General features: G+C 32.6%; 2 protein-coding genes across 4 annotated transcripts in view; one reads left to right on the top strand and one right to left on the bottom strand.

The window, feature by feature from the left end:
* LOC129004899 (RNA-binding protein Raly-like) overlaps positions 1 to 16,469 on the bottom strand; it is a 275,020-nt gene that overhangs the window by 134,248 nt on the left and 124,303 nt on the right. The window lies entirely within an intron of this gene.
* LOC129004900 (uncharacterized) lies at positions 1,103 to 4,850 on the top strand. Its single transcript, XM_054433596.1, has 3 exons — positions 1,103 to 1,215; positions 1,419 to 1,499; positions 4,648 to 4,850. The coding sequence occupies exons 1-3, from the start codon at positions 1,173 to 1,175 to the stop codon at positions 4,836 to 4,838; spliced, it is 315 nt and encodes a 104-aa protein (XP_054289571.1). The 5' UTR covers positions 1,103 to 1,172; the 3' UTR covers positions 4,839 to 4,850.

Here is a 16,469-nt window from a genome sequence, read left to right as displayed (position 1 = left end):
AGAATACAAAGTGCAGCTGTCTTCTATTAGCGAAGCCGACTTGTCTGACATTTTTTATTTCCAAATAGCAACATGTGTGACTTAAGCATCTGCAGAATAGAAAAATGTTTTCGAATTTTCGGGATGGTCGTGGACACAATTGGTTGTCGGGACCACGTAAGTTTGCAGTTGGTGGCAGCCAATCACAAGACAAGCTAGTGCGACGTTGCCACATCGCCCGTTGACAACACCAATTAAAATATACTAAGCAATATTTTCAAATCAGCTGGTATTATTAGATTTGGCAACACCGCACGTTTCTTATTGGTTCATTCAAAACCATATGGTAAATAGGCTCCTCCCTCAACTGCAAACTTACGTGGTCCTTCATTTCATTTCATTTTTATTTTCCACGGCAATGCCATTTACAAAGTCCTGACTGTTATTTTGCATTCATGCTTTTACTGCTTATGGGGTTAGTTCCATATTTTAGTAACGCAAACATAATGTCAGTTTAATTGTTAGATTGTGATGTATTCAACGTAAATATAAATTAAAAGAATTACTATAGCTTGAATGAATTTCTTTTGCCACAAAATCACGCAATTGTACTATTTTATACTGGTTTCAGCTAATTTTACTTATAGGAACGTCCCATAGGGGATGGCCATTCTGGTCCCCTTAGTGTTTCACTATTGCTATGTATTATTTTTCTGATTCTCTGTTTCGGTTATTGACAATTTTTCTATTTTAGAGTTAACATATATTCGTTGGTAAAAGCAAAATAAGACGGCAGTAATTTTTTTTAAGCTGACTCCTTAAGAGACTACTAATATACTAAATTTTCGTGTTGTAAGTTGGTCGCCTATAAAAAATTGTTACTTTCAGTTTAGCACACTAGAGTGTCCGTTTAGCCCTTGTTCATTATACTTATTTTACTTTTGACCAAGTGTACAATAGAGTTACATTAGGTCCTGTTGATTAAATGTAAAGTTTTAGATCCCAACGTAGATCTGTCACATTGCACTTTTACACGTGATCGTAACTATCTGGTAGACGTGTTTTTGATGATTGATTGATGGTTCATATTAATCACCTGTCACAAACTACATAAACAGGCGCACTCTTGCAATGTCACAACTCACGTACATTAGTTATCCACTATCACAGCTTACATACATTTGCCTTGAATAATGAAGTTCAAAGAAATATTTTGCAGTGTGATTTTGTTGACTTGTAAGTATGTTTTTTTATTACAATGAATACATTAGAAAAATGTTAACTTTTTAAATTGTATTACCAATTGTGTTTTGATAATGGTTTACATTTGCTTCAAATCACTAGAATTTGAAATAAAATATTTACCTAAAGAAATCAATTAAAATTGTTTTCATAATTTTTACATCACACTCTAACTCCTGTTAAACATGTTGTTAAAGGCTTGGACTTGAGCATCGCTCCACAACCCGAACACCTTAATGTGATGTTACTAAAAAAGCCCAACAAGATATCAAATTTCTGTAAGTACCTGTATTATTTGACTTTAAAGTAGATATAACATTACCGTATTGCGTTTGAACCAGTTTGAGATTGATTATGAATGTAGCTTAAATAAATGTATGTAGACTGCTAAAGCGTGCTATAACTATAAAATTTGGTTTGATGATGATTTGGACTCAATCGAAATTTATCACCATTACCATCTTTTATACAGGGTGAGTCTTCTAAGCTGTCCTAAACAGATTACAGACGAACGGCTTGACATACAGAGATGAAACAAACCTTTTCCCCACTAATTCATACCCAAGGAACAACGTAAAAATGTTTTTGCCATTTTTAAAATACAGGGTGTTCGAGAAACTGGGGGTAATGGGTTCGAATCTCAGAGTTTTCAAGCGTAAACATATGTCATGTTATGCATCATTTTAAAGCTCTAGACTATACAAACAATTGAGTGAAACAGAACTCATTTATCTTTGTCCGTTTCGAAATGGCGGCCATATTTATGGAAAATGTTGATATTTACAGAACACCATGTATCTTGCAAACCACTAAACTTATTTTCTTTCTGTTTGAAAATTCATAATTTTTGTGAGTTTAGCTTTAATTGGATATACGACATGTCAACAATTTACAAACTAAATATTTTTCAATGATTTTTTTATGTTGGTAGCCTTGTAAATGAAAAGTTTAAATAGTAACATATGCTAAATTGCGTATCATTTTGAAGGTCTTGCAAAAACAAACAACTTTTAAATTTAAACCCACCGTCTATCTTTGATAGTTTTCTAGTTATTAACCAAAAACTCCAATTGCCCATATAAAATCCATGTTAAACGTGTAGTACTGGAGATTTGTGGATGCAGATACACTATTCAATACAGTACTGCACGTTTAACATGGATTTTATATGGACAATTGGAGTTTTTGGTTAATAACTAGAAAACTATCAAAGATAGACGGTGGGTTTAAATTTAAAAGTTATTTGTTTTTGCAAGACCTTCAAAATGATACGCAATTTGACATATGTTACCATTTAAATTTTTCCATTTACAAGGCTACCAACATTAAAAAAAATCATTGAAAAAAATACTTAGTTTGTAAATTGTTCACATGTCGTATATCGAATTAAAGCTAAACTCAATTGAGAATTGAGAATTTTCAAACAGAATGAAAATAAGTTTAGTGGTTTCCAAGATACAGGGTATTCTGTAAATATCAATATTTTCCATAAAAATGGCCGCCATTTTGAAACGGAAAAAGATAAATGAGTTCTGTTTTCACTACATTGTTTGTCTAGTCTAGAGCTTTAGAATGATGCATAACATGACATATGTTTAATTTTGAAAACTCTGAGATTCGAACCCATTACCCCTAGTTTCTTGATCACCCTGTATTTTAAAAATGGTAAAAACATTTTTACGTTGTTCCTTGGGTATGAATTAGTGGGGGAAAGTTTTGTTTCATTTCAGTATGTCAATCCGTTCGTCTGTAATCTGTTTAGGACAGCTTAGAAGACTCACCCTATTTAGAGTTATGTTTAAAACAGTATAAGTGTAAAGCTATGTTCTTAGACGTATTTTTATTTAATTTCCGTGAAATTAATAACAAGTGTCTTGCTGATTAAGAAGTTAGACCTTCGAGCACGGACTTGCAGTCCATTCGGGGGAATACTATTCTTACCCTAATAATGTATTCCTGTATTTACAAAGGTGAATAAAGTGATTTTTGATTTGATTTATTTGATCATAACGCTTAACAAATATTGTCGGATGGCGTTTCGTTGACACATAATTACAGATTTCAAAAGGGTTGGGTATGTGGCACCAAAATGAATTATTCCATACCTTAAGACACTTTCAAACCATGACAAACAATATTTTTTCAATAAGCACTTTTCACATGATCTTTCAAAATTACAAAGCATAGTCTATTTTTCTTAGTTTACTACATAAATGGTTAATCTGTGTACTCCATTTCAAATATTCATTAACAAGCAACCCCAGATACTTAACACTACTGACTTTCTATACTAGTACAATTACAGACATAAAGGCAGTGATGCTTAGGGCACATGATATTGCAATGTTTAGTCAAAAACTCTTTTGAAATACTTTGGTCAAAGAACAATATGCATTTGGATTTTTCTGTATCTATCACTAGTTTATTACCCACCAGCCACTGTTAAATTTTTTCCAGATCTCTGTTTAATTTTAGCCTGAAAGAATTCTTGTTGTAAGAAGAACATACAAGTGTTGTATCATCAGCATAAGCAAACATTTGTGAATCTAAATTTAAACAAAACAAATCATTTTCATAAATAATAAAAATTGCAGGCCCTAGAACGAGAACCCCTCCTTGAGGTGTCCCATATTCTAATTTAAGTACATCACTAATTGATGTGGCAGTTTCGGTATGGGTTATGATCGTAAAATGTCGTGGCAGTTTCGGTACAGCCGAACACTTAAAATGCAACAAGGTGGAACAAATCGAGCACTTGGCGAAATCACCAGTATCCGGTAACTGGTCACCACAAGACGCACAGTCACTCATTCTGATAACAGAACAAGGAAAATCCGTCCGTTCCTCACGACTGCCAAACTACAACTGTGTGTGTGTGTGTATCTGTCTGACTGTCGGAGGTGCCCAAGACAGCAATTTACGCTACTCACTCAATTTTTTTGTCTGTTTGGCTCCATGTGTCTGTTTGTCACAAATATGTTTATCAAATATTATTTAACATTTTTCATCGCCTGGGGCATTTTTCAAGGAAGAAAGAGGAGGTACTCAAACGTTTTTTTTTTTTTTTTGGAAAAGAGGTCCAAACCGTTATGATTTGTAGGTGTGCCGGTAAACGAACTTATCCTTCTCACGCCGAAGTATGAGACGGTAACCACTAGGCTATCAACACACCCTAGCCTCATCTACGTAACCTCACCGATCTCACTTTAACGCTTTGTCCCACCGACCCAAAAATATGCTGTTTTATTACTAATTATTAAGACCTACTCTATCTTGGATTGTGATTCAAACGAATACAAAATTTAAAAAAATCTATTCATAGATGAATTATAGGCTATGCTAGATAAAAATGATATTCAACAGACTTAGTGTTACGAGATAATAAATTTTACCAATGTGACTGTAACGCGTTGAACTATATTTTAGTTACCAAGACCTATCTTTGTGGAAACTGGGACCCCTTGAACTTTAATATCCTACAGTGTGAGAACTCGCAGGGATGCTGGGTGTGTCCTGTTGAGGTCGATCAACTTACGTTCAAGTGCGGCTTGGAGTTGGAGGTTGATCAGAAGAAGAAAAAAGGCTGTATCCAGTTAAAAAAGAAAGGTTGTTTCTAGCTACTGAAAAGATTATCTACACAGTTTAGTGAATATGTAATAAACAATTCAGTTTAAATTGTTGTTTTATTTCCTTTTCCTTATTCCGTGATTGATTTTTTCTCAACACTGAATGAACTTGTACTGTGATGAATTGCACCCAAGAGGGATTTTATTTTATTTGTGTAAGATACGTCATTGACATTTTAAACGTGTTTTGTTGATGAACAGTCTCGACTATGGTATTGTTGTCTAACGTTGATCAGTCATTAGATAGCATCTTTAGTTCTTAAGGACTTAACCTTGAACATGAACTTCTAGTTTTCACGTTTTTTGTTACGACCTTTTTTATTTATTTTTTTATTATTTTTTTACTAGGGGAAAAACGTTATAATTTTGCTGAGTCTGTTATTCTGTATGTAAGTATTTTTGCGTTGTGACGAAAAGTCGTTCACTTAAACCGAAAGTGATTTTCCGGCATTCAATTATTTCTAATAATTCTTACTTACTCGGCTGCGCCTCACACATGAAACTTGAGAGTGTCCCGGAAAATGCCACTTCCAGTTATAGTAATGAAATATATTATTTTCAAAGACTTCAGTGTGTTTGTCAGAGAGAGACATAGCTCTCAAGCACCTTGAAATGGACGTCTGCAGTCAAAGGTTTCTGGTAATCCTACGTTTTGTAACACTGTTTTGGAAAACCGCTGTTTCATTGCTGTCCATGACTACCAAATACTTCAAATATTTAATTTTGAACTATCAAAAAGCTAGCCTACTGACCTTTCACGAGGAAGGTCGTCTACATGTTTCGGCTTGTATCGGCCATTGTCAAAACGTCGCAGTTGGATGGTGAAATGTTGACCAAAATCTCAGCTGGTAGGACCACGTTGACTACCTCTGTGGGAAACTATCTTCTGCACACCACGTTGTTCGAAGAATTAGAGCCATCACCATAGAACCTACAGCATTAATAGCCTACCACTCCCTCTTTTCTTCACATTTGCGTTATGGAATTGCTGTCTAGGGATCCACAGCGGACAGGAACATGGAACGCATCCTCATCATCCAAAAGAAGACCATAAGGACAATCTTTCAACTGCCAAATCACGAACACTGCAAGCCGACTTTCAGAGATCACAAAATCCTTACAGTCAAATCCCTGTACCTGTTGGAATCCATCACACTTGCAAAACAATCGACACCTACCCTGAGATCAGAACAACATTCATACAACCTCCGCAACACACATAACATAGCCTTGCCACAACATCGATTGCAGAAATTCAGCAATAGTCCTCACTATTCTGGCTCTTACTTCTTTAATTTATTACCACCACAACTCAAAACCATCAAAAAACCTGTCACCTTCAATAGTAAACTAAAACAATACTTAACAGATAGGCCATACTACACAATCTCCGAATTCATTGTGGAGCACACTTTTTCAACACCTGAGACATGAATACCCTGGTCCCAGGAAGAAGTTTGACGATTCCCCGATCCCTGGATTGTGGAGAAGACACCGGATGGTAAATGGTAAATGGTCCTTGTCATTGTTTCCTACTAAAAGTGCATACACAAACACACACACACACACAGACGGGACGAAAACATTACGAAAACGAATAAAACTTTGAATAGGCCTATTACCATTGTCTATATATACCTACAGATAGTCAATGATATTACGTAAAATACGCGGGCAAGACGCACACAATTGTCAAGGTCAGGATGCAGACTGAACTAGTTGTGCATTGTCGGTCTTGTCTTATCAGCTGATGTGGACTGCTGATCAATGTGCGTCGACCTCTGCCTTTGTTTAAGGATGTTAATGAAAATGTGATGGGATTTAAATTTAAGTTTTTCATTCAGAATTGTGCTCTCAATATTTTTGTTCTCATTAACCGGTCGAAACATGTAGACGACCTTCAATAAAAAATGCGCTGTTTGCCGGATTAATAAGGTATGTAACCTATTTATCATATTGAATACTACAGCTCAGGAGCTAGAATGAAAATTAATTTTAATCAACTACAAGTCTGCAGATCACTCAAATAAATTAATGTAGGACTTATAAATAAATTTAATGTATCACTAAACACATTTTTTTGTAAAAGGGATTTTAAGCAAGGGGATTTTAATAAAATAAATATGTGTTTGCTCGATTACATGGTTCAATTTTTATTTTTATTTAAAACCACACCGATCGTTCAGAAAACCCCTGTATTAGCGTATATGATTAATAGGAAAATCCAATAAGGTAAATGGAAATTCATTATGTCTGCTTGTTTTCTGCAGCTGGGGTAGTTTATGCATTTAACTTTTCATTAGAATCCTAAAATAGTTTATTTTACAGTTGGCTGAATTCATGATAAGAAAAAAATCAAGTAAAATTTATGATTAAATGACTTAGCCTTTCTACATGCCTCCAGGGCATTTATTTTATGGTTTCAATACAATAAACAATAAATATAGTCAACAAAGTTGATAACTAAGGATATTAAACATGTAGCTTTTCATCTTTTTTTATTCCACTACAGTAACGTGTTAGAAGTCTGTGTAGCTACCCGAACCTGGGGACAGAATGTATGTAAATGAGTTTACAGCGCCATTTCCTGTGTTTACAGGTTTTCAGTGATACAGACTAGCTACCATTAATCACAAGTTACAGAAGGACGATGATATGGCATCCATTAATTAACCTAGCTCGCACCAAGTTTGAATACAAATGTTTAGTTTCGTAAACATCTTGCAGCCTGTTCGCCGCTTCCTGACAACGTGATTAATACGGATCTGACGATCCTTGGGCAGTTAATAGAGAATACAACTTCAACTGTTAAATAACTTTACAAAACCTAAAATACTGTTCATCCCTCTATAAACATAGGTTTTTCCTGGCTCAAACCTGTTATGCCTACCTTTCCGAATTAAACTATTTCCATCCAAAACAAAGTTTTCCTATGGACATAAACATAAAACGGAATAAACATAAACAGGAACAATAATTTACGCATTATTTGATTATGAGATATATTCTTCAAATAGCTGGGTTTAAATAAATAGCAAACCTACGTCATGACAACTTTAAAGAAACTTCCTAGACTGTTGAATTATATTTTATTAATTAAAGGCTCGACCAAACAAAAAACAAAAAAAATCCTTTGTGTCATTTTTATCATCGTGACGAAAAGTAACGTTCACTAGTCATCATGAAAGATCCATTTTTGGGCTCAATAGCAGGACCTTGCTCACCTTTAACAATTTAAAACAAAAATATTAAAATGGCCGTTAATTAAAAACTTTGAATGGGATAAAGATACATTTTTTCTAACATAGAGATCTTTTTCCTTTTTACATCAACATACATTCCAAATTCATAAAGATCGGTTGGAACAATCCAAAGATAAGAATGTTTATATGAAAAATACAAAATAGCGGATATCTGGTTAATAAAGCTATTTTGGAAAATATATTATAGATTTTCTTGTTATTTTAACCTATTGGACCATTTCCCGGAATTTCGGTTACTTACGGAACACCTTGTATAAGGAGATTGGACATGGCCATATTCAGTTAATTCACAAAAGTTTTATTATTTCAGGCTGAAAAATTAAAGATATCCATAATCCTTTTTAGGATTAGGTAACTTTAAATTGGGCTGGGTAAAGTTAGGTTAGAACTAAGAACATCTTATAACTTAAACTTAACATTGTTTCGTTCAAATTATATGGTGTATGGAATTAACGGAAAAGATAAGGAGATTTAGTAAGTATTATAAATCGCGGAGGCGTTATGTATGGCAAATAGTCAGTAGTTGGTAACAAGATGTTAAAGACCTCACTATTATTTATATACTGTATGACTGTTTGTATAACGATATTTAATATAGTTCTGAACTAATAAAAAACCTCCAGTTTAATCTGGACATTATCTAAAATATAATTTTACATGTATATTTTACATGTATAACTCCTATATTATACAGTGTAGTATATGTGATCCTATGAACTTAATTTGCAGTTATAATTATTTACAAGATTCAGTTAGATTTTATTATTTCACTAAACTCAGTCAAAGTTTGGAGTATTCGAATTTGATGAAATTTAAATTAAATTTGAATAGAAGACTTGCCATCTCACTGTGGTTATTACGTACACTCAGTTAAAAAGTTAGAGAGAAAATTTCATATTCAACTAATATTAAGAATATCAAAATGTAATTTCGGAAAACGAAACTGGGTGAGAGGAAATTATGATAATATGTTCCAATTCGTGAGCACATTTGTGTGTGATAGGCGGCTATCTCGGGTCATTACTGTGCAAGGTGGTGAACATATTTTAGCAGCATTACTGTGCCTCCACCTGAGATAACGCACATTACCTGCAATGAAACTGTGGTGTTTTTAAATTGTCATAGTCTAATATTTATATCTCTGCATACCCTATTCTTCAAGAAAAATCCATCAAGATGTTCTTGGCAAATTTGTTTTATTATTGAAAGTACGTTAGGGCTTTGGTGATGAGGTAGGGGCTGGTTTATTAATTAGAAATCAGGACTTCTGTCCTGAAACTGCGGGTTTAAATCCCACAAATCAACAATAGTTTATATTTATGTGATTATGAGAAGACCCTATGGTTCGGAACCAACTTTTATCTGTTGGTCCACCTATACAGAAAGAAAGAAGGAATCGTCTTTCCAGTCAAGAACAACTTTTATGTATTGAATAAATCGTTCCCTTTAAAGGCTGGACATACCAAATTTAATTAAGTTTATATGAATAAAAATTGCAAATAAAAATGTATACTTTTTCAGTGATATGACAGTAAAATCCATCCTGGAATTTCAAGTCAAAGGTTTCTAGTTTGAATAGGTAGTTATTTTATACACGAACATGTTATTTCTTGAACAACAAGTGTTTTAAGATTAAATAAAATATTTATATGGCATCTCTACCTTATGTAAGAGCTATTAAATTGTTATTGCTGATTTCTGGAAAAATTACGTATCTGTAAATTTTATCACCGATTTCAATGATAAGCTTAATGCATAATTAGTTAAACCACCTACTTAAAAAAAAAATACATTTGTCTGTTTCCAGATTTATGTTAAAACTAGTTTTTTATGTCGAAAAACTGTTTCGAGGTACAATAAAACCCACTTCGAAGCGGCTTTAGGTGGCTTACAAAACTTTTTTCATCTAGTTGTGAAAATTTAATACACTAATACGATCACAATATTCCGGTATTTGTACCAAATTTAAAATAGTATTTCAACAGTTCTGTCCGTCTTTTGATTCAAGTAATTAATTTTAATACTCAATTCTATTCAATTCAATTAATTTATTCAGAAAAAATAAACATTACATATTACTTTTTACATTAAATAATCTGAAATTAGGTCCCTGCGAAGCTAAGCTTGAGTGCAGGGACCGAGTCGCAAACACAAGTGAAATAACCATATAATAACAAATACATAGAATATCAATTACATTAAATTGTGACAAAACTACATTACCAATAACTATATTATTTTTGGCGTATTAACGTAAATAATTCTTGAAATAATTCTAAAAAATAATTACTAACTACATCTATGTAATAGAATGGTGAGGTAATGTAAACCCAAGATTCAATTATCATGATGAACTATATACAAATTTTAATCTAAATAGTAATAATAGGAAACCATTTTCAAACTTGTATACAAAAGGACAATACTGCACGTCAAAGAAAAAAAATCGAGCCTTGGTAAGGTTAGGTTAGTTTAGGTCTAATACTAATTAAAATGTAATAATTAAACACCGTTACTCATGTGTAACTTTGCAAATCGAAAAAAAATTCCATTTGTTTATTTTTAAGATTTCTTGAACTTGAAAATAGGAGTAGAGACAGTCTTACGTTATATACACTCAACAATGGGATGTGTTATCAAACCCACACAGTTTCTTGGTGATCCACTGTGACTGTGACCCCCCCCCCCCCCCCACTTCACAGCAACCACCATTGTGCGAACTAATCCCGGAACCCTAATTATCCAATTTATTATATAGAATATTTTTTAGATTTCAAATGTGTGAACCGCATGAAAACATCCAAAACTTGTATTTGTTTTGAAGTATCATTTTAAACATTTTTTAATCTGAACTAACGGATACGGATGATTATGAACCGTCTTGACTTTTATGACTGAATAAATAGTGCCAGTGTTAACCTTCGTTCGTGCCTATTTGAATTGTGTAGAGGTTTGTAATTATCACCAACAATTGAATATACCCCTTCCGAGTAAATGTAATAATCCTATGCATAGATTGATTGGGCTTTTATATCAATGAATGATCTAGTTCTTTAAAAACAGAGATGCAGTCTCGTGGGTGCAGGGTAAGTGTAGAATGGAGTTAGATGGCCTGGAGGAGTGTAGCTATGTAAACTAACTGAGAAAAGCTGTTTCTTTAATCCAAACCATTTTATTTAAGGCCAAATGATTAAGGAAACGCCAAAAAATTGCTATGTATTTTAAGTCATAACTATTTATATACAGTTAGTTTACTATGGGCCAGACTTATTTACAGGCTACTAATTAATTGCATAAAAACCCTTAACGAATTCCTTACTAAAAGTTAGCAGAGCTTCAGTATTTTGTAGCAAAAAATAAAATTATACAAATTGAAATAAAGACACAGTTTAAGCCATTTAGTTAGAACGGAACCTCAATCCTATCTAGCTGTATTATTCAAGAATATAAGAAAGGAAATGTGCCTTTTAGAACAAGACAAGATAAGCTTCAAAAGACGCGTTTGCCAAAGAACTAACTTAAGGTAATTTCCTTCTTGAATATTCTCAATTTCAATTCACAAGGTGTCTTAACAGATAAGGACTGTAAGGTCCCAACTTTCTACAGTACTGTTATCAGTTAACAATTTGCGTGTCGTTTGGAAGACGTTATTTTTATTTCACTTGGTTATTTTCATAACCACGACCTCGTTTAAAGTTTGTTTGCATTCATCGCTTCATAGTTAGGAATTAAACTTTTTGCAGAAAGATATAATCTAAAGTACAATAAAGAAGTTACGAATATATTCTGTTGCCTCTATGTAAGCTATAAACAAAACTCATTTACAGATATGAACATAAATCAAGGAGAATCATATTTAAATTATGGAAACTGAAAGATAACTATTTACATTGCTCAATAGTAAAAGGTTTACAATACAGTTTTGCTATTTTCATATGAGGTTACAGAACAATGCTAAAATGCGTTTGCTGTTTATAAACCACTGCAATATTGAACCCATCCAGAATCTTTAAGTGTATCATTCCAAACACTTTGACAAGTTGAGGTAGGTTCCCTTATTTTTATAAGTTATTCCAATCATTTTTAAGAAATTCTATTGTAAAAGATAAAAATAAATAATTATCTTCCTTATAAAACCTTAACAAATTATCCTGCAACCAATAAAATGGCTTCGTGATGACGTAATTCTCACAGGAGAGTCAATTTCAGGGCAGACATCACCCCGACATTCCTGGTTCCCCTCACATGCCACACACCTTAATATTGTGGAGAAGCTAACGGTTCAATTATAATTTCACTCAACTTGGCGTAAAACCAATTCATTCTGGAATTAAGTCATTGTGAAGATTTGGTATTGAAATTGCAGGTCCTCCAAAAATATAACTTTCAACATTTCTATATATCGATTTGAATGTTTGAAAAACACTTGTAAAATATTTAAGAATAAGGTAAAATCATAAAGTTGCCTGTTAATAATGTTGGTGGAAACCTGAAGTCGGGTTCTTGAATTGAAAATGCATAATGGTTAATGATAGAAAAACAATTTTGAAAAAAATACGTTTACGTCAGATGAGCCAGTAGACATCTTTGATATATTTAATAATTTATAAGTATACACGGGAAACGGTTGATTTTTTTAGGACTTTGGTGTATCGTTTCTCAAACAAAAGAATATTATTCTTTAATGTGGTGTTTATCATATTAGACTATTATGTATGATGATAGGTTAATTTAACGGTTTTAATTTTTCATCAGTGGGGAGCGAGCTGGTCTTGTGTTAGATTGCGGGATTTTAGTCCCTGAGGTTTAAATCCCACCAGATTACCAATAGATTATTTTCCATGTAATAATGCCGCAACCCCTGGTCTAGACTGAAATAATGTGAAAAGAATCCTGGACTCGTACCTAGCGTCTTAGTAAAAAAATATTATCATCAGTGTTGAGACCTAAGATAAATATTTTGTTTTTGCTTAGCCTGGATTTGCAAAATTACTGTTTTAACAAATTGCAAACTTTTACAAATGTTTTTAAAAAGTATCTAAAACTACATATCTACCAAAACAGTTAGTTTTGCGAAAAAGAAATTTGACAAAACTATTCCCAATTAGGTTAAACATTGTCGAACGAGTGGTTGCCAAGTAGGAGACAGTATATTTAGCTCTAGACCATTCTAGCGTTCCTCTCTCATGTTTTGGTCTTTTCCAAGTGTCCGCCAGCATACGGCACCTTTAATCATAATAACACATCTTACAAATGGCAGTTAACTGCCTAACCTTTATAAAAAAAAACAATTAGATAAATTCTGAATTTTAAATGTCAAAATGGAGCTAGTGCCATAAAAACTTAAGGTAAATACTGCTGCTTAAAACGATGCATTACCTTAAGTACCATTAGAAAGTATATTGAATCTAAATTTACAACAAAATTACGCGCAAACACTTATTTTGCCTCGCTAACAAGATTCTAATGTGAAATGAAATTTTAAACCCACTCGGTCGTTCAGTATTTATATTATATGCAGAGTTATAAGACACTGCCGAACTACTAAAATAATTATTAGTGAGATGTATATCTTTCTATAAATCAACTTATAAACTCCAACAATTATGCTAAAGCAACATCTTAAAATTAGTTAAAATGAAATATTTTAGAGTTGTATTATTATATTAGTTCATAAACTTAACCTAATTTTAGTTTTGTTGGGTACTAATACAACGTATCGGAAGAGGCTACTGTATCCAGTTTCTGTAAGAGTGCTGTAAATCTGGTTACAACATTTCTTTCCAAAGAACACGATTTACATGACGTAGGTTCCGCTCAGTCAGTGATACCAACACACGTGTGACGTCATTAATCAGCTGGTCTACCGCAGCGTCTCCTCTACGATTGATCATGTTGCCAAAACGTCCAAACGACTAACTAGCTTCTGGTTTATTGAAAGACGACTGCGTAATAATTCTTTCTTTCAAATATCCCCTTTAATAACGGTTCAATACTGATAACGATATTTTTATACGTGTTAAAACAGATTTTAGTGAGAAAATGTTTACCATTTATGTAGAGGAGCTTAATAGTTAAACTAGTAGTGAATTGTTTACTTTTTCATGTCAACTAGACGAAACATATCAGTAAAGATTTCAAACTTTCTGAATATTTTATTCTAAAACGTCACTGCTTGGGATTTGTTTTGATTGCAATCTGTTCCTATACAACACCGAAGAATTGTTCTCTCGATTAAGTAATTCAAGGACAAAACTAAAAGAACAAGGCTTTTCTTCTGAGTTCCCCTAAATTATGTATTTATTGTTCAATTAAAATGTTGTAAGACAGATTTTCAGAATGTTTTTTACAGAATAAGGTAGAAAAGTAATTTAGAACACACTTACATAAGTTAACGTTTTACACATTCTCTTATAATGTTCGTCAGATGTGTTTAAACTAAGCGTGTTTAATGATTTATGATATTATCAGCCTTTGGACAAAATAATAATATAACGATGTATAGGTCTATATTGTACAGTAATTACTGGATACTATATCATAGGAAGAGTATGGAAATATGTTTCAGCGTGTACATTTTCAGGAAGATGTTATGTCAAACAGCTGAGTTTAACTTACTTAAAGTGCACTTTGAATTGAATGGGTCTTTAATTAAGTTGAGATGAATTAAGATAAATCTTCCCTAAAAGGTTAAAAAGTGACTGAGGTACTGATGCCAAGTGGAAGAATTATATTTAGCTTTTCTAACTGGCGCAGGGACAAGATGTGTTCGTCTTTACAAGTTTTACACAATCACATTTTCCCTTCTTTGAATGGAAACATTAAACAATATTTTCCAGATTTTACTAATAGTTTTTTTTTTTATTTGGTGTATACATATTTGAGTCCAAAATTTAAAATCATGCGAAATTTTATCTTGCATCAGATTAAAGATACTGTGTCAACCATGGAAAGACAAAATATGCTTTATTAAATCATATCTCGAATCAAACATCCCTACGTCTCAACCATTTGATAGTTAACTTTACAAGTAAAATGAAATGTATTCAACACTGTTCATGTAAAAATATAAAAGCAGTACTTGCAAAGGTAATTATAATTTTATATTTATTTCAATGTGATTTCAATGAGATGTGATACAAAAGGTGGCTTCAAGCTAAAAAGATAATATGAGCACTCTAAGAACCAAACGTACTCGCTGAGGAATTCAAATTAAATACCACACAATCCGGAGTGTTCATGAGGTCGTTCTCTCTCATTCCATGTCACAAATTCAATTTGCAGTGGTCAAAAAAAAATTGTTTACAAATTATTTATTAATTGCTTTTTTTTGCGAATAAAAATAGGTGTTGATTTGTGTTCTAAATAAGTTTAATCCCGTTGTTAGGATTAACTCTTCTCTTTATTTATGTTTTGATGATTATTGTATTTTATTGTATATTGTATTGTGTAGCCATCATGCAAAATCTGCAAACTAAATTATTAGCTTAAAAATGACTAAAATATTTCAAAATAACTATTCCGTTTCCTATGTATGAAAACTGGTTGTTTGGCAATGGATATTAGATAATCTTTTTTAAGTACAGTACATTATTACATGAAATCGTGTAATTTATACATTAATTTTAATTATGGTTTAACTATCGCCAAAAAAAACAAGCGAAGAGATAAACTCTTAAATTTAGACATGACATTTACTTGTACTCTATCTTAACCTTTACTATCCCTTGTATAATATTAAGTGTAGTAACAACCTTGCATTTTCGTGCAAGATTCTCCGACCCCTCTGAGGTAATGACTAACTCTGGTCACGTGATGATTAACTGATAACAAACAGCTGATGTCCTTATCAGTGATTGATGTACAGGTAATTATCTAGGCACGGCTGTTAACGTCTTGTCAGGTTACCTTGTTGTGAGACTGACTAATCTCTAAATCTCTGTAGGTGATTTTACAATACATATTTTAACTTAAAGATTTGTAAAAATAAAGTATTCGTTTTCTGTGCTTACCTGTGATAATAAAATGCTTTGTTTAGATATGATATACTGTATATGGAATGCATATTGTTCATCCTTCTTATACTATCTTTGAAAAACAATGCAAACAATTTCCAAACTGTAATAATATAGTGAATTTAACCCTCAAAAGTGTATATGTTGAAGGCTATTGATAAATTAATTACCTGTGATAATATAACGCATTTCCAAGATAAATATTTAATTAATCTAAAGTATTTATCCTTTATTTGTGTAAGCTAATGCTCAAACATATTGATAATATTGATATCGACAGAAAGAGTTTGTTTTGAAAAAAAAAACTAATCTAATATTTTGGCGGTATGAAATGTTTATCGATC

The sequence above is a fragment of the Macrosteles quadrilineatus genome, unplaced genomic scaffold, assembly GCF_028750875.1.
Source record: "Macrosteles quadrilineatus isolate MER2022 unplaced genomic scaffold, UCM_ALF_1.0 Scaffold_12__1_contigs__length_5162894, whole genome shotgun sequence".
NCBI lineage: Eukaryota > Metazoa > Arthropoda > Insecta > Hemiptera > Cicadellidae > Macrosteles > Macrosteles quadrilineatus.
Note: the sequence above shows the minus strand (reverse complement) of the source record. Positions and strands in the feature narration are given on the sequence as shown.